General features: G+C 46.7%; 1 protein-coding gene across 4 annotated transcripts in view; it reads right to left on the bottom strand.

Moving 5' to 3' along the window:
- Positions 1–938: 938 nt before the first annotated feature.
- abr (ABR activator of RhoGEF and GTPase) overlaps positions 939–18336 on the bottom strand; it is a 97449-nt gene continuing 80051 nt past the window's right edge. For 3 of the 4 annotated variants that reach the window (XM_034549559.1, XM_034549560.1, XM_034549561.1), the window contains 7 exons: positions 6025–6084; positions 5546–5655; positions 5242–5381; positions 4563–4697; positions 4326–4431; positions 3449–3602; positions 939–2447 (listed from right to left, as the gene is read on the bottom strand). In XM_034549559.1, the coding sequence (XP_034405450.1) occupies positions 2358–2447; positions 3449–3602; positions 4326–4431; positions 4563–4697; positions 5242–5381; positions 5546–5655; positions 6025–6084 (795 nt within the window). In that variant the 3' untranslated portion in view covers positions 939–2357. Of the gene's footprint in view, positions 2448–3448; positions 3603–4325; positions 4432–4562; positions 4698–5241; positions 5382–5545; positions 5656–6024; positions 6085–13085; positions 13611–18336 lie in introns of those variants that run through there. The other variant, XM_034549563.1, reaches the window with a different exon arrangement.

Raw genomic sequence — 18336 nt, 5'->3', positions numbered from 1 at the left:
AACAGAACAATGAAATGAAATAGTCAAAACTATGTTCTGTCAACAGGATCAATGTTAGTCCGGATATGAACTCTCCTCTGGTCGACCTGAGCATGTTCTAAGTGATGTCATGGAACATTCGAATGGAATCCATGATGCAGATGAGAGACAATGATATTCAATGATATTCTGTGTAAATCACTGTATCCATATCTATAAAACACCACATACTATCAATTAATGATTGAATGAGGAAGTTTATGAAGAAGCTAAAGAGGCTACAGAATTCAAAATGTTTTTTTCAATACTTCAACATTAACCACAATGATGAAACAAGAACATCCGCCCTCAGAGAGTCAGCACAGAGAAGATGTCTCCGTTCTGTGTAACTTCCTCTCCTTCCAACACGTCGTCCATCGAGGCCACAGATCTACCGGGTATAACAAATAAAAGCAGCAGTCTGAACATGCAGCATAATAACACACTTTCATAGAACGTTTAGTTATATTCAAAGCAAGCAACGACCCCATCAGAATAATGTAAACTACATACTCCAGTACGGTAGGTGGCGCTCTTCGCTTACAAGTTGGCATTGCAATCTACCAATGCAGACTGAAAATGATGAATTGTAGATGCACATTACAATGCAGTGGAGAATTACCATTCAATTTATACATTTTATTCGTCATATGCTTCATATCTCCACTATTTAAACAATTTCATATCCTATGTTTTGGTTTCTTGTAAACCACGTTATGAGTTTGTTTTAAAAGGTGCTATGTAAATACATATTTAATCAGAATTAACATTGATATGAAAATGTTACGTTGTCATTATTAGCTGTTATTGATTCATCGTTTGCACAGAGACAGTATTATTGAAACAGACAGACACAAAGTGAGAGTGTTTTGGTAACTTTTATTTTACAAAAAAAAAAAAAGGGGGGGGGGGGGGGGGGGGGGACTTCACATCGACATTTAGTCTCAATATTACAGTATATTGGAATTCTTCTCCACGGAAGTAAAATACAACATTATTTATTTCATTTTAATCTTATATTAAAAATATCAAATAGTACTCATCTAGCAGTGCTTACAGTATTTTAAGATATGTCGCAGGCTTGATAGCAGAAAGGTTGGCTCTGTACAGACACGACCTACCTTTGTGTTACCGGGGCCTGGTTTGATTGACAAGCTGAACATGCAATGAGGGCAACTACACAAATCAAGTCTATATATTATAACGGTGCAGTAAGACACTTGGAACAGGCTTGCAATGAAACAACAAGAAAAAGAAAAGAAAAAGAAAGAAGCTAAATGTTCCTTGTGTGTATTCCCCTAACAACCCTCATGTCACAGAGTGCCCTTTCTCCTCTACAAAGTGAGCTAAAATTAACTGCCAGACTTCCTGTTGATCTGTGTTTTTTTTTACATTTTATTTTTTTAAGTACAGCTTACCAACCATGGACGTGGTGAATGAGAAAAGTCAGCCTAAAATAACATCACTACCTGAATAAACTTCAAAAAACAGACTCCTTAGAGCATTCATCTAGTTGCACAGAACTGTACAGGCACACATATCATATATATTTAAAATAAATAGGGCTAATTTGGCCAAGACTCACTGCGGAGGGCGGTTCTCTCTGGTTTGTCAGTAGAGAGGTGCATCACTAGCCATTTCTATCAGGATGGCTTCCCAGCCACTTCTGAACCTCACAAGTTCTCGTAGTCCCTTAAACACTCTCTCAAGTAGGACCACATCGTCGCTCACACCGCCCGGCCTCCTCCACCACATGCACAAAGCCAGAAAGACGGGAAAAGGAAACATAACAGCTGTTGAACAGAACTATTGAACATTTTTCTGGAATGCCTCTGATCAGGAAAAGAAGAAGCTGGAGGCTGAGTCGACTGGTTTCAGAGATCGACATGCGCACGCGCTTTTGATCCTGAGCCCCCGCGCCGCGCCGTGCCCCCCCCCCCGTCTTGTCCAAGAATGCCCTGTCGTCTTTACGGTGGGAGGCGCCCGACGGCTCTGCTCTTCTCACATTACAAACAGGACATGACATGTGACGAGTAGACGACCGGGACATCTCCATCGCCATCTCGGCTACATCTCTTTCCAGGACTGGGGGGGTGCGGGTGTGTGTGTGTGTGTGTGGAGTGAGGTTGAGGTCGGGGTGCAGGCAGGAGGGGTGTGTGTGTGGGTGTCTGTGTGTGTGAGAGAGAGAGAGGGAATGGGGGGGTGGGGCTGTACAGTCGACATGAGCTGCCTGCTTGGGAGGAGAGGTGAGGCAGGAGGACCGAGCGGCGAAGGACCGGGGTTATGGAGTTTCTCACTCTCTCCTCTCCAGATGGCGCCCTGAGGGAGGTGGGTAGGGCTTAAACGTCAGTGGAAAAGTAGAGCGTGTTGCGCTTCAGTTCGGCAAAGGAGATGGGAGGATGCTGCAGGTAATACAGCAACACCTGGACCTGGGAAGAGAGAAAACAAGTTTGTTTGATTAGAAATTCCTTTTATTTCAATCCAAATTAACCTGATTATTGAAGTCTGCCATGCGGGGGGCTTTCAAAGTCTGACACTGTGGGCCCCTCAGTCTGACTGTATTTATTCATCTTTTATGAAGGAGTACACTTCATAAATAGTTGTGTCTCTGAGATCCTCATTACTTTTGTTCCTAAACCGTACCACATGATGGGAATCAGACAGACATGAAGCTTATTGCAGAAAGGTCTCTTTTCGTGTTTTTTTAAAAACACTTTTGATGGTTTAAATTGCTGAGAAATATTTCCCTTTTAGTTCATATTTAAGTAGGTTTGGCTGCTTTGATGTTGGTCATTCTGCACTTTTCTCAGCACTCTGTATTTAACCTTTGTTCATTGCAGTTTATGTTTAACTCCCATGAAAATACTTCAGTGTCGTATATCGGCTTTATTAAATCATGTGAATCAGTCTCATCAGACGGGCATATGACATTTGATTTGTTTGTTGGACTTGATTGTATCCTCTGAAACATGCCCAGGAATGTCTTTATTATTGCTAGATTGGTTCTTTTAATAACAAGAGGGAGAATCAATCATGTCCCCATTATGAGATTATATTCAGGATATGGCAGCGGAAGCCTCTTTCTTTGGTGGTTGACGTTTTGTATACTTCTGCAATAAACATTTAGAATTTAAAGAAGCCCCAATACAAACACCCGGCTTCACTGTAATGGACAGACGGGGGCGTCCTCGCATGTGCACGCCGCCCCATTTATGATGATTGACTCCGGATATTGTTTATTCTGTCAAGGAAAGACATTTGTGCACAGGAAACCGATCCCTCGGTCGAGATGAAGGGACGGCCTGCAGCCCAAATACAGCTGGGATGAGTCGAGCGCGGTGACACGGGTCACCGAGCGACGTGGGAGTGAAAATCATCCAGAAAAAACATCTGCACTCTACACACCGCCTCGTCTGTGTGAAGAAGGTACCTGCGCCATCACGTCATGTGACCAGATGTCAGAGGCCGAGGTGATGTGTAGCGCCTTCGCGCTCTCCAACTCTGAGGGCCTGAGCAGAGTGGGGCCAAACACGGTGGCCAGGTTGTGGAGCGACATCTTGTTGATGGGCTCCTTCTCTGCCACCCTGCAGGAACGAACACACACACACACACACACACACACACACACACACACACACACACACACACACACACACACACACACACACACACACACACACACACACACACACACACACACACACACACACACACACACACACACACACACACACACACACACACACACACACACACAGGACGGGGTTAACACACGGAAGTTTTCGGGTGGGAACGGGAAGATGCAAAAGACGGTGTTGTGCTGAAGGTTTGAATGAAAGGCTAAATAATATAAAACCTATTCAAGATATACTATATGATAAGACATCAAACATTAGAAAACATAGATTCAAGATTTTTGTATATGCTCTGTAGGACTTTAAGGAATATGTCACTTTAATCAAATGAGTTTCATATTTCAGGACCCCGCTATCTGACTGAAATGAGATGTTTGGGACAATGAGGATTACATAACGGCCTGGTTGACTAACTGAGACTTATTCCGAAAATGAGGCCTGAAGCGGTCTGAAAGATTCCCTCTCTATGATCTGTATCTTGTATTTAAAGGTAGATATTAGGTGGAATAATTGGAGTGGGTTGAACAGGGATAGAGTCAAGAATAATAAGTAATTAAGTAAAGTTTCCTGATTATAGCAATAGATTTGGTTACATTTTTACAGATGTGTGGTCTACACTTTGATGAGTAAGAGTCTGAGGGTTAATGTGTGTGTGTGTGTGTGTGTGTGTACCGTTTGAGGTGCTCCAGCAGAGGGAGGAAGGTCATAAGGTTGGGGTCGGGCAGGGAGCGCAGGAGGTGCATCATGCAGTTCTCCTTGGCTGCCGGGTCTGAGAGCGCTGAGAAGGAGAGGAAAACAAAGGTGTCAGATCCAATTACGGCGAGACAGCTCTTTGACCTTTGCCCTTCTTCTCTTCCAGCTGGGCGAACTGATGACAAACACACACTTCCGGGGGCCTAAAGGTCGCACCTATGCCCTCCATGAAGGCGGGGTAGAGGCGGTCGGTGAGCAGAGGCTCCGGCAGCTCCCTGAAGTACAGCTTCAGTGTCCCTGCGATGGCGTTGATGTCCATGTCGCTCAGCATCACCAGGATGTCTTTGGTATCTACAGGTCGGACACAAACAAAGATCAGAAAAGTGAACACGCAACATTATTACAGGCGAGCAATAACACAGCAGGGCCGATGTAATCTCTCAATAACCCCACGTCCAGGCGACACCAGAAAAGCTGATACCGCACGTCGGGACTTGATGCTGAGAAACTTTGATGCAACGGAAAACAACTTGACAGCTGCTGCTCCTCATCATCATCATCATCATCTGTCCTGGCCTGCCCTAACAGTCAGTTCCCACAAGTCTCCTCTCTACAGAGCGGACCAATCCCCAATGAGAGCGTTGTTAGAGAGGCTTCTGACGTCCGTCACTCTCTCAGAACAGATGCTCCTCCAATTTAATAAACGTATCAATCCACCCTGGCTCTGTGAGGCGCACGTCCTTTTAACTCTTCAAGTATGGAGGGACAAAGGAGGCAAATGCTTTACGACTGACGTGGTATTCTACCATTTGACGAGATACGCCACAGTGCTGGTTAAAAGCTATCGTTAGCCCTCCGGTCATGGTGGTGAGATGAGGCAGTGAGCCGGTCTTACTGGTGTCGAATGCTGCTTTGAGGGCCTGGATGTCAGTGGCCACCCCGGAGATCCTGTAGATTCCCACTTCGTCGATCCCCCTCTTCTCCACTTCCTCAATGCACTGGCGGACAATGTAAGGCACCTTGGAGCGCTCGCGCCTGTGGACGTGGACAGACGTTACACCTCCATGACGGCGAGGGGACCGTTACACATTCACCATCGCGGACATGAAACCCAATCTGGGCCTTTTAGTTGCCGGCGCAGATCGACAACAAAGAATGTGTGAGAACGTTTTGCACATTTATGAAAAAAACACACTTACTTTGTCACCACGTTGATTTTGACTCCAAACACCCCGCTCTGTTTTTTGGACGGCGTTCTCTTCAAGCTGAGGTCCCGACTTGTAAACTTCATGGAGAATTCCACTTTGATCTGACGGGGAACAAACAAACAAACAAACACAGCTGAAGTAAACGGCATCGCTCCGAGAAGCCAGAAGTGAACCCCGGGACCCTCACGAGCCACTTCTCCGTCTTTGTTTGCATTAAGACTTTGAATACATACTTGATATCCAACATCTTCCAGCTAAACATTTAGATCCGACTGTAAACATCATCGCCAAACAGATGTGTATTATTTGTACCAACTAAATTCTTCTTTTAAAATAAATCGTCTTGTACACAAATCGCTGTCCTTGAGAATCCTAAATCTCACTCGGACTTCCTGCAGGGATGTCGGGAGATACCGACCCACGAGCGATGGACGTGCATGTCAGTGTGAGCTGAGCTGCTCGTGTCTTACCCCGTTCATCTCGATGACGTCCATGTGCCAGTTCTTGGACTGCACAGTCTGAGGATCCAGCTGAAAGACACGGAAGAGAAATGATATTAGGTGATTTGGACCAAATCAGGGCGCATGACCTCATTCACACAGGGATTTTCCCTAAAAAGAGAAGAAAAAAAAAAGAAGACAATTGTCACCGTGGACAAGTGACAACAATAAAAAGTCTCCACCTGCACATTCACCACACAAGAAAAAAACCGAGTATTCCAAGTAAGCGCGACAGGGTTTCCTCTGGCGTTCATGCGGGAGTCATAGAACCGTAGTTACATCCGTAACTTTCCTTTTCAACAAAACACTTCCCCGACGTGAATCATTGGGTATATTTATTCCCCTTAAACAAAAAAAGGAAGTTAGGGGGAAAAAAGTGCTGCTCCGGCCCAGTTTTACACCCATAAACGTGATCACCACTACCCACCAAACAAACAACAAAGACAAACACGATCCTGTAGCGTGCACACAGAAGCCCTTCCTGAGGGTCTAGAACCAGACGTGAGCGTGTCCAAGTTGGAACAAGAAGACACAAAGACGAGGCACCTTGAAACTGGGGTTAATATCCACTTTGACCACGTTTTAGCTGCTCCATTTTTCCAACCAGATCAAACTGTGTGGCCCGTCCCCAGATACTGCTGCTCTCCAACAACACAGTCACTAAGTCTACAAACAAGATGCCACTTCAGTTTCCCCACCTATACCTTCTGCAGCCTCCTGGGGGTCCAGCAAGGGCTCCGGATGGGCTCAGACTCTTGGCCGACTTCACCGCAACACATTCTCAAAGTCTGGATCCCCCTGTCCCATGATGCCCTGTGAGACATGATGTTGTCGTTTTAAGTGTGTGTGTGTGTGTCCCCGCTGTGTGAGGCCACAATGACTAATGCCTTTTATTTATTTTTTATAGGCTGTTTGCACCACACACAGCAATGCGAGTACAGCCCTGAGTGCCGATGTGCTCGACTTAGAGGAAAATAATGACTGTTGGATGAGCACGAGGGCAGCACACTTCTCTTATTGTCGGCATTAGGCTGCTTCTGTGAGAGGACTTCATTACCTCGTAAAAAGGCCATTTGGCATTGGTTTCACGGGCTCCCATTATCGTTAAAGCCTGTTCTCCCAGCAGGGTTTGGGTTAGAGACGAGGGACAGGTAATCACTGCAACGGGGTCTTCACACAGCTTCTGCCAAGAGGAGAACTGGGCAACGATGCAGGACTCACTGCTGACGCCTCCAAGTAGACTCACTGAAAAAACACAGGCTGTTCCCTCCCACCTACTTCCTTCCTATTGCTCTCTGCTAATTAAAAAAAAAAAAAAAAACGGATTGAAAATGAATGTACTTCAAAAGGGTTGTACCAACAAAGAGGGCCCTTTACAGGCAGTGAGTACACTCATTGACCCCTCTGGAAACAAAAATCCTCAACTGGGCTCTTTTTTTTTATTAAAAAAATTAATTAAAAACAACTTTTCATTTCCTGGGAAACAAGTTGGTTTAAGGGGATCACTGCCCACACAGTTTGGCTACAGAGGCCTCCGCGAGACTACGACAGACTTCAGTTTATGCTAAATATTACACCCAGAATTAAGAAGGACATGTCAGGAGAAGGGTCACATGACAAGAGACGGCTTTCTTGGGAATGAATTGTGACTTAACGTGGAATGTGTCCAGTCGGCTGGTTTAAGCAACAAGGCGGCAAGAGGATTTGAGGTTTAATCCTGAGTGACAGCAGGAAGAGGGCGGCAGGTGACGGAGCAGGGACTAAATCTGACTGACGGGGGACGGCATGGACAGGGTAGGAAATGACACAAAGAAACGAAGGGTGTTTTTAAGGAAAATAAGGAACGACAAGACTGCTAAGAATACATTTTAAAACCTCACATCATGGCATCGTTCCTTTATGTGCATGGCAACATAACTTTGCTAACTTTGTAAAATAAATAATAATAATAAAAAAATAATAAATCGTACACCGGGCATCTTGGTCACATTTGGCCAAGTGTAAAACTTTCTAATGCAGCAACAAATATGTCATAACTTCAACAGGATTGAAATGCCAGGACCCCCTTTGTTGCCGATACCCGATCCAGCTATTGGAGTCAGATATCTGATCTCGATGCATTTCTAGCACGCGCTGGAAACATTCGAGTACCAAGTAACGCCTATCTACTGGATACTGTGAGACCTTTTAAGACCCTTTGAGGATACCAGCGCTTTAGTCTCACTTTCATCCCACTCCAAAAAGATGAACAGTGCAATGACTGATTTGCGTTCACAGGAATGTTTAAATGTGGCTCTTTTATTACGTTCACACAACACTGTGCCGGGCCTTCTAAACCCAACTCCTGCATGCAAAACAAAAGCACAAAGCAGATGGGATAGGTTCTGCTGTCCAGCTGCCACGTGGTGAACGGTGAACAGGAAGCAGCACCCAGGGTCTTGATATGTCAGAAAGAAAGCGGCCACGCAGGAAACATGCATACGGCCCTGCTGGGGGGCCCCACAGTGACCCCTCCATCAGAAGACTGGACATCAAAGTATTCTTCACTGACCAACACGTAAAAGATGCACACGTGCAATGAGATGTTAACATGTTAATGAGTGTGAATCTTTCATTGCAGATCTAAGAAACAAATTAAACAGCAAAAGAAACTGTGCCAAACAGTCAGTGACTGTTAAATCCTTTAATAATAAAATCCCAACGCACGACAACCGGCGACAATAATCAAAACATAACTAATTAATGAATTTGTTTACCCCCCCCCCCCTTTTTGTTTCTTTGCAGTTTTCCATTGCTGCTCTCTGGCTGATTAAATATTAATTCCACTGCAGAGGGCTTTTTATTAGTCCTCTAATTAGAACGGAGCTCAAACTGCAAGGAAGTGTTTGTGCAGTGATTGAGCCTTACTACCCCCCCCCCCCCCCCATGCTAACACATCATGCTGCAGTGTATCTGCTTCATAGAATACAAGCAGCACAAATGAACCACATTCGCGTGATGTTTTTCATGTGCATCGGCGAAGGTGAGCCTTTTCTTTGCTGATGTCACCGCGGCCGCGTGAGGTCTCTGACTCGGTTGCCATGCCGCCTTCGCCCTCTCACTTCCCTGTTTGAGACAATCGGCGCGGCCTTTTGGGCCGGCAGAGGGTTGTGATTTGCGGAGTAGCCGATGCGTCTCTGCGGGGCAGTGTGTGTGTGTGTGTGTGTGTGTGTGTGTGTGTGTGTGTGTGTGTGTGTACGTGTGTGTACGTGTGTGAGACCCTCTCATGGTGCTTGTAAACAGCAACACACAGACGCGTGCTACACTTACGCATCACGAGCTGCCTGCAGCCTGCACGCAGAATCACGAGCTATCCTACACGTAGGAACAGAGAAAGAGCGAATACGAGTGTGTCCTTCACTCAGTAGTGCTTTTGGATCATTTTTAAAATACTCTGATTTACTCTTCATGATATTGTAGTTTTGTGTGATGTTCAGCTTTCCTGGATTAATACTAACTAATAATTCAAGGCCTTCAGCGATCATCAAAAACAAACCCAGATGGTGAAGTCCCAGATGCGAACACTGCTTTGTTCCATTGTCCTACAGTCTAACCACCAAATATCTGATTTAATTGAGTGCAGCGGTGACAAAGCTCACGTATGCCTTTAAGAGACTGACAGCCAAGTCACATTTTTGTCCTCTGATGAACCCCTGATGTTAGTTTTGGACCGATCCACCGAGATGTGTTTCCACTCGTCGGCCTCCTGGGGACACAGCGTGGTCGTGGGCGAGCTCATTCCCTCACTATTCACGCCATTTGTGATCTTTACCAATAACGGCGCGTACCATTTGTAAGCCATGAGATCATCTCTCCGAACGTGTACTCGGCGGAGTATGATGTCTTGGAGCAGGTGCGATGTCCTGTTGGAACATTCCTCAACTTTCTTGGAGAGAGTTTTGATTACAAAGTTGGAGAACTCACATGAGCTAAACATTTAGATTTTTTTTAAAAAAGCAACAGATTTTCTGGTCAGCCAAAAAGAAAACTGCTGTAAAAAAAAAAAAAAAAAAAGAAAACACAGCGAAAACAAGCCCTGAACCGATTGTCTTTGACTATTTCAGATACATGTTTCACATTCCCTGCGTCAGCGAACCAGAAGCCCAACTCTCACCAACTAATTAGATGATTAATGCCTTGTTATCACCCTGCGAAGATTAAAGCCACCCTGCATACGGCCAGAGGCGATAAGGCCGGGCTCATCCAAGAGGGGGTCATTGTGGGTCTCAACCTGAGACTGCCTTACTGACCTGCCGCTCCCCTCCCGGAGCTCATTAACCAATCGCAGATCCTGCACACGGAGGATGGATTGGGGCCAAAAACAGGGCTTTGCCCTCCGGTGAGGACAGACGGAGATTTATGTGGCCTATATAAAAAAGGCCATTAGGGGACTGGCTGGCATTTTAGGCATGCAGGAGGGATGAAACCCTTTAAATATCTCATCTGCACTAATCAACATACTAAAATGGAAGAGCGTGATTTCGAATGTGGGCTCAAATGCAGCGGGGGCAAGAGGAGGGATGAGCGACTCAGCTCCATTGTTCCTCCCACTAAGCTGGCTGTAACTCGATAAAGAAAATAAAAGCAAGCCCGCCCGGGCAAACAGGTCACCAGCCGAAAGAACAGGTTGTGTACAACCAAGCAGCGGCTTTGTCATCGTTTGTTCTTTTGCTGGGACACAAACGGTACATTAATGTCTGCTTCTGGTCTAATTAGTGTTCCCATCTCGTCGCACCGTGTCTTAATTAGGTGGGCTGAAGGAGTGAGGACAATTCCCCGGTGTGCTCCCCCCTACGCATCCGCTAGCATCCACATTCCTCCCGACACCTTGTTAGGAACACACACACACACACACACACACACACACACACACACACACACACACACACACACACACACACACACACACACACACACACACACACACACACACACACACACACACACACACACACACACACACACACACACACACACACACACACACACACACACACACACACACACACACACACACACACACACACCCCCTGAAGTCGGCTCCCTCCGCCTCCTTTGATCATTATCCGAAAACACAGAATGTCGCTCTTCCTCATAATGAGTATGTGCATGTTTATAAGGACACATTTCAGGGTAGATTTTGCACCATTTTAAAAAGAAAAAAGAAAACCAGCAACTCTAGTTGTGTTCAACCTGCCCCGTCTGAATATAACGCCCCTCCCCCCGAAACATCCGATCTTTACATTTTCAGCTTGTTTTAGAGACCCGCAGGGGGCCCTGTCAGGTTACTGTATCAGATGATGATCTAACGTCTCCGGCTCTCGCCCTCCGTCATAAAGTTCACCCCCATGTGGAGGCAGAGATGCAGGTGAGGGGGAGAAGAAAGGGGGAGTTGTGGGGGAAGCCATAGGATCAAACGGAAAGCGGGCGCAGAGAAACTGCAACACAAGTTTCCTCATACAACCTGCCATTCAACGTCTCATTGGAAATGAGTGATGATGGGGGGGGGTAAGACGTGGAGACGTGTGTTCAGAGGGGAGAAGAACGGATCAATACAGGACCCGCGGGTCGATGAGGTGAAGTCTGGGTTTAGTATGTAATCCCCGTTTCATCCCGCTCAGTGGAACCTGTGGTCAGCCTTCCTGTTGAATAATGGGAAGAACTGAAGCGAAGGTCAAGCCCGCTCTCCACTCGGATTCTTTGTCCCGGACCGGTTCATTATAATACATATTATGCGCACAAATCACAGCTCAAAATGCTGGCGATGCACTCATGATGAGGATGAGGAGGACTGCTGAATAAACATGTGCACAACAAAAAAATACAGAAATGAGTCAGAGTTTTAGCTGCGTGTGCAGAGCTATGCATAGAACAACAACGGGCTCATGGGCTTCTTCGCTATCTTTCATATACAAAAAGCATCTGGAGCAGCAGGGGGGGAAAAAAAACCCATTTCCTGCTCCCACGCTTGAGTCACAATCCAGAACCTGCATTTAAACAATGCCACACCAGGCCGTGTGTGTGTGTGTGTGTGCACTCATCTTGGGGGTAACAGATCCCTCAACACAAGGGTCATTCAGACCAACTTGAATGCTTTAACCAAATGACAACAATGAACCTCAGTCCTATAATTGCCACCCTCATTTGTTTGCATCATTTCAACCACCCAGCTCCTGCCTGAAAAACAGGATCGTGCTTCATACAAACATAACTCAGAAAAAAAGGTAAAGGTTGAATCAAACTTCACCCTTGCAATGCATTTTGGGTAATTGAAATCTGATGCAAATATGCCGGACGCGTGTTCCGCAGGTTATTTGGGATAATGTGACAGTTAATTAGTGGCAGCCGTGCCTGGAATGCCAAAGGTGCGTCAGATCAGCTCAGCCTCAGCAGGACGGTGCTTACAATAGACAGCAGGGGGAGCTGGAAATAACAGGTACTCTTCATCAGAGGCTTTGAACTGGGCATGAAAGAGACCGTGGGACGGAGAAAGGGTGAAAAAAGTGGCAGGAATGAAACAACAGAGAGGAAATCGTAATGGTCTCATCCGTGAAAGCAGTGGTTTTTAAAGTGATGGTGATGTTCACCTCTTGGTAGTTTCATGGTTCAGTCCAACATCCAGGTCAGTAAAGAGCCTTTTGCTAGTGTCAGTGCTATGCATCAATATATTCAGCTGTGCATTACAGTCAGGACCGTCTAATAGTTGTGAGCCGTTAAATAATATCATCATTTAAGGAAGTATGAAAGTAGACATTTTTTTCACTGTGGCTGCTGCCACGCCAGGTCACAGTTTAGCCACCTTTGAATTCGGCACTGCATCACTGCCTCTACTGCAGGCAACAGAGCCGTCAGATAAGAACAATGGCCAACTCGGCACTGAAGGAAAGACACGGACAGAGACAGCACATGGAGAGGCAGATGGAAGAGACACAGATGAACAGGAGAGAACAAAAGAGAAGAGAGGAAACATGGTGCCAATGTCAGCGAGAGACCTTTTGTCTGAGCAGCTTGCTGCGGACGCGGCCCCACAGCTTGGCCCCGGTGTTGGAGTGCCTCTTGAGCACGGGGGTCTGCGGCTGGCTGGACAGATTGTGCTGGTTCTGGTCCACGCAGCAGTGCTGCTCCAGGCGCTCGCACACAGAGTTCAAGTTTACATCCAGGATGTCCGTCATCCCGAAAGCCTTTCAATGCCTCTTCCGCGGGACAACGCCGCTGACGACCACGAGGAGAGGGGTGGATGGATCCCCCGCGAAGCCTTCCACTGACCACCGGACCAGGTGCGGGAGGAACCGCTTCGGGAAGTCACGGGCAGACAAAAAGAAAATAAGAAGAAAAAGAAAAAGTCTCCCGCAGCTGATGCTCACTTCAAAGATATTCACTTCAAACAAGGAAAGAGTGATGAAAGAGAAGAGACCGAGAGGCTGCCATGTTCTCCTTGATAAGCATGAGAATAATTCCTCTGTGAGCTCACTCCACAGTCAGCTGCCAGCATCTCCCCGCTGTGCAAATCTGACTTCCACAACGGCAAACACAGATACGGAGCGCTAGAGCGAGAGAGAGAGAGAGCGAGCGAGAGAGAGAGAGAGAGTGGAGTGAATGAGCTCCCGTTGTAACTGAGCGGCCCTGCTTCTCCAGATGTTGATGGACACACCTCCAAAGAGGGGAGGAGGGAGCAATAAACATACAATGAGAGAGAGAGAGAGAGAGATGGTGATAGAGAGAGAGAGGGGAGGGAGGGACTGCTAAATGCGGCACTGTGTTTTGTTCAGCACTTTGACCCCTTGTCAACCTTTCCCAGAGCTGGTCAACGCACTCAGGAAGTGAGCAAAGAGAGGAATGTGATGAGGAGAAAGAGGGAGGAGAAGGTGTGGAAACTTGGAAGTGACTACAAATCTGTGTCTGAAACAGTGGAAGACATCGCCACGGGAGAAATCGTGGACGCTTTAAAAGCTTCAAGACTGTCATTTTCCTCAAAAGAAGAATGAACAGAGAGCCCCTCCCCTTTCCCCCTCCTCCTCTCCTCCTGTCTGAGTGCCTGTTCTGGACTCCTCACCACGCTCCTCCGCATCCCCATCTGTATTCAACAGGACAGCCGGGGCCGGCTGCTTTTAAAAAGTCGGATTCCTCTGTGTAATGGATCGATGAAATTAGGGGAGGGGCCTTCTCGGCCAACGACATCAATCGATTTAAATCAATAACCAAGAAAACCTTTTTTCCAATACACACACAACATGTTATAGGTTACTGACAATCTAGATGAACATTTAACGATTTGTCCGTTCTACATTCCCCATAAAACCACAGACAACAGCAGAAAAAGTGTAAAGAGAACACATGGCGTCACCACAGAGCCTCAGATAGCACCAGACAGCACGATAGCGTGCTGCGTCTTCTGTGGTGAAGATAAAATTAGGGGACAGATAGGAAGGGTGAGCAGGACAGCCTGTATGTCTGAGGTGTCAGAGACCTCAGCCAACCCTCCCCACAGAGTATTTTAAACTCCGTGTTCGGAACAGAAAGTCGTTCACTCTGCATGCGTCACAACGTGGAAGGAATGTCTGGGAAAACCATGTTCTAGAAACGGGAGGGAAAAGAAAGACGGACAAAAAAAAGAAAACCACAGGGAGACGGGAGATATTTTTGGGTAAGATGAGAGAGAAAGGGAACACAGAAATAGATGGGGTATATTTCGACCGTGTATTTTAAGCGCTATAATATGCGTTTAAGGCGGTTTGTTGCGAGGGAGTTGAGCGACCGCAGCGTGCATCAAAGAGATTAAACAAATCATAATCATCAGGTGTCTTAACATCGGGAGCTCCAGAGTTGAGAGATGTGAAAGCTTTATTGCCTCGGAGGGAAACGTTAGCAATTTAGTCCTGAACATACATAAAGAATAGGAAGCAACGGAGGCCTTTTACTTCCTCGTACGAGTCCTACATTTCCCACAATGCAAACCAATCACATCTTTCTTCCCTTTGAACATTGCTCCGCACACGTTTCTTTGTGCGTTTGAATGAAACAAACGGCAGAGCCCTCGTCGCGCTGCATTGTTTTCCTCGTGCGCACTCGCACAAATCGGAAGCCGCTCGATTTCCAGACGCACGGCGACTCTCCAGAGCACCAGCAGCGACTTGAACCACCGGGTCAAACGGAGTCCATCCCTCTCACAACGCATCACATCAGGACCAAACCACACACACACACACATGCGCTCCCTCCGCCGGAGGAACTGTACATTCATACGTCGCGTGCACCGCTCTCGCCTAGCGTTTGGCTCATGCACTATATACAGGCACGAAAGAAAACATGGCCACATACTGTACATGCAGACGTGCGAGCCCAGAACACTGTGGGCTCACACCGACTCCACACGCATTGAAAACAAACAGTGGTTCCCCAAGAAATCCCAAATTACTGCAAAAAAATAAGAACCGGATAGCAATGTGCGTGGGTAATATTGGTCTTCATCTTGTTGGGAGGCAAACTCTCCGGTTTTCGTCGGCCGGATGTGTTTTGCTGTGGGTGAGAAGAGACGAACAAAGCGCCCTTATTTTCCTAAAAGGCTCTGGCGTAGATAGAAAGTACTGCAGAGATAAATGAATCGTATGAGCGGGTGAACTGTGTGGGGAGACGTGAGAATGATAACAGAAGAACACAACAAAAGTAAAGGAAAGATGCAAGGAGGGGAGCTGGAGGAGGAGGGAGTCCAACAGGGAGATGAGATTAAGAGTTCAGAAACTGGAGACTACATGAAAGAAAAGAAGTAATTAGGAGCAGTGTTAATCCCTGAGATGTCGGCAGTGTTCGTGGGGCTTCAGAGATCACCTGACAATGTGGCCGTTAGCTTGTGGGATGTTCTTTTATGCTCTTTGACTACCCAAATCTTCTTTCATTTTTTCCCTTCATTTCAACAAGCAGCTTTAAATCCCTAATGCGTTGTTGGTCAGAATGACAGACTTTAAACTTTTTTTGTGTGGATTTAAGATGATAATAAAAAAAAGAACACCATTAAAAAGGTGAGGTAGCAGATGATTGAGCCCTGAGTCCCGGCTCTTAATTATAGATGTGCTGTGTGGCACGGCCCCTCATAAAGCCGCTCCAAACGGCCAGGCGAGAGGGGGGAAGGGAGCGCTGGACCGGGTCTTGGTTTACGCTTCCTGACATGGCGCCGCGATCCCCCGACGCTGCCCCGCCGATCACAGAGACCATCGAACTCCGACATGAATATGGATGCGGCAGCTCGGAGTCCACGCCTGGCTAATGTACATGGGACGGTCCCCGATGCTGCAGTCCGTCTGGTAGGGCTCGTCTGGTGGGGCTCGTCATGTGACAGCGACATCCTGGGAACATCGTACAGCTGCGGAAAACATCTGCCTGCAAGTGTTTTGTAGTTGACCTCCACTGTTCTTTCCCTTTTGTACGAAGCGAAGCATTGGGAGTGACGCTAAGCTGTCCAGAGTTTAAGCAACTGAGCCGGAAATTCCACAGTTAATATTTGACATTAATAAGATCCTGTGGACTACAACTCTGGATTCCAATAGGACGCTGTGCAGGGGCCCACCTCACAGAAAGAAGGTCCCGGGCTCAGGTCCAGCTCCCAGCAGGGGTCTTTCTGTGTTTTTATGTTTTATCCTGTCCTGCCTGACCTGCGGTGTGTGGATGGATTCGATTGTTAAAGGAATATTTGGGCATTTTGGGAAATTTGCCTCGCGGAAAAGCTCAACAAATCTGGACAGAACCCCTCTGCTCTAGTCTTAATGCTAAGCTAAGCTAAGATAAGCTAAGCTAATCGGCTCCTGGTTGACATGAGGGTGAACAAGGTCTCATCCAACTCCACAGAGCATTTCAGAGTGTCTCTGTGAGGAGTCTGAACAGTTTGGGGATACATGCATTTGTTTCTGCATTTAAGGGAGGCACATTCAGCAGGGGTTTGTAGTTTGTTCTTTCACAACCTACATGCATGAATAGGATCAACAGTAAGTATTTTGAACTGCAGCCCCAACTCATGCTACACAATCTCTGGACGTGTGTGTGCACATTCATATTGCAGCATTATTACCGTCTGCAAAGAAAATGATGAAATCAAAGGTGAAGTGGCTTCAGGCTTTTTTGACCTACTCGACAGAAATGACAAACTGCTGTGCTTTTATTTTTTTTATTTTTTTTTGTAACCTCGGAGGCCTGTGATTGGCTGACATGACCGTCTGGCTGGCGTCGACAGCCACGAGCTGTGTTGGGAGCAGATAATTAAATCGAACGGTCCATAAAAGTATTTTTACTGGATGACCCACAACACCTCTTTGATCTGTTGGCAAGGGGAAGAGAAAATATGGAGGAAAAAAAAGGAGTGTGTGTGTGGGTGTGTGTGTGTGTGAGGGGGGCTTTCGAGGGAGGGTCCTTCAGGGTACAGTGGGTGTGCTAAAATGGGAGTGCAGAGACGGAAGGGGGTTTGGCAGGGTGGTAAATCACACCCTGAGGGTGCTCTGCAGATTATTCCTGCTTCCCTTTCATCTGAGCTGTTTGGGGGGGGGGGGGGCATCCTCCTCAGATCAACCACTCCATCACTTATTAAGCACTTTGGAATAAAAGTGGCGATGGAGAGCGAGGTTGAAGAAGGGAAAGGGAAAAGGAAAGGAAAGGAAAAGGAAGGTTTCATCAGCGTGTAGCTGCAGTCTGTTGCGTGTTGCTGGGTGTGTGGTGGTGACGAGTAGCATTCAGGGTATGAAAAGATATGAATAGAGCTAAATTCAAATTTACTGTAGCCCCATGACCTTGTTACAACTATCGCTTCCCTAAAGTAAATATTCTGGGCTGCGATCGGTCAATTCGGACAGAGAGAGAGACGGAAGGGAAAAACTGAACCAAAAGCACAAAAAGAGGTGGAGGAGCTGATGATGCAAGAGCTAATGGTGAAGCAGCAACGCTGCAGGTTGTGCATCACCAGCCTCTGTTCAAACAATGAGGTCACACTCTGCACACATGCCGTTCTGCACATGTTGACCTCCCCCTTCTTCTTCCTCTCGATTGGTTCGTAACTGTTAATTGTTCGACGGCCCGATCTTGATTTATTCTCATTTCTATTGTCATAATTGCGATTGGATTATCATTTCCCCGGCGGCGTTGCCACAGCGAGGATCGACACAGCTGATGATCTGCACGCGTAGCAACGAGATTAAAATGCGCCTGCTCCTCGGCTCAAAGTGTGTTTGTTCACCGGCTCCTAACAGCTAAACAACACAGTGC

Source organism: Cyclopterus lumpus, chromosome 14, assembly GCF_009769545.1.
Source record: "Cyclopterus lumpus isolate fCycLum1 chromosome 14, fCycLum1.pri, whole genome shotgun sequence".
Classification (NCBI taxonomy): Eukaryota; Metazoa; Chordata; class Actinopteri; order Perciformes; family Cyclopteridae; genus Cyclopterus; species Cyclopterus lumpus.
Note: the sequence above shows the minus strand (reverse complement) of the source record. Positions and strands in the feature narration are given on the sequence as shown.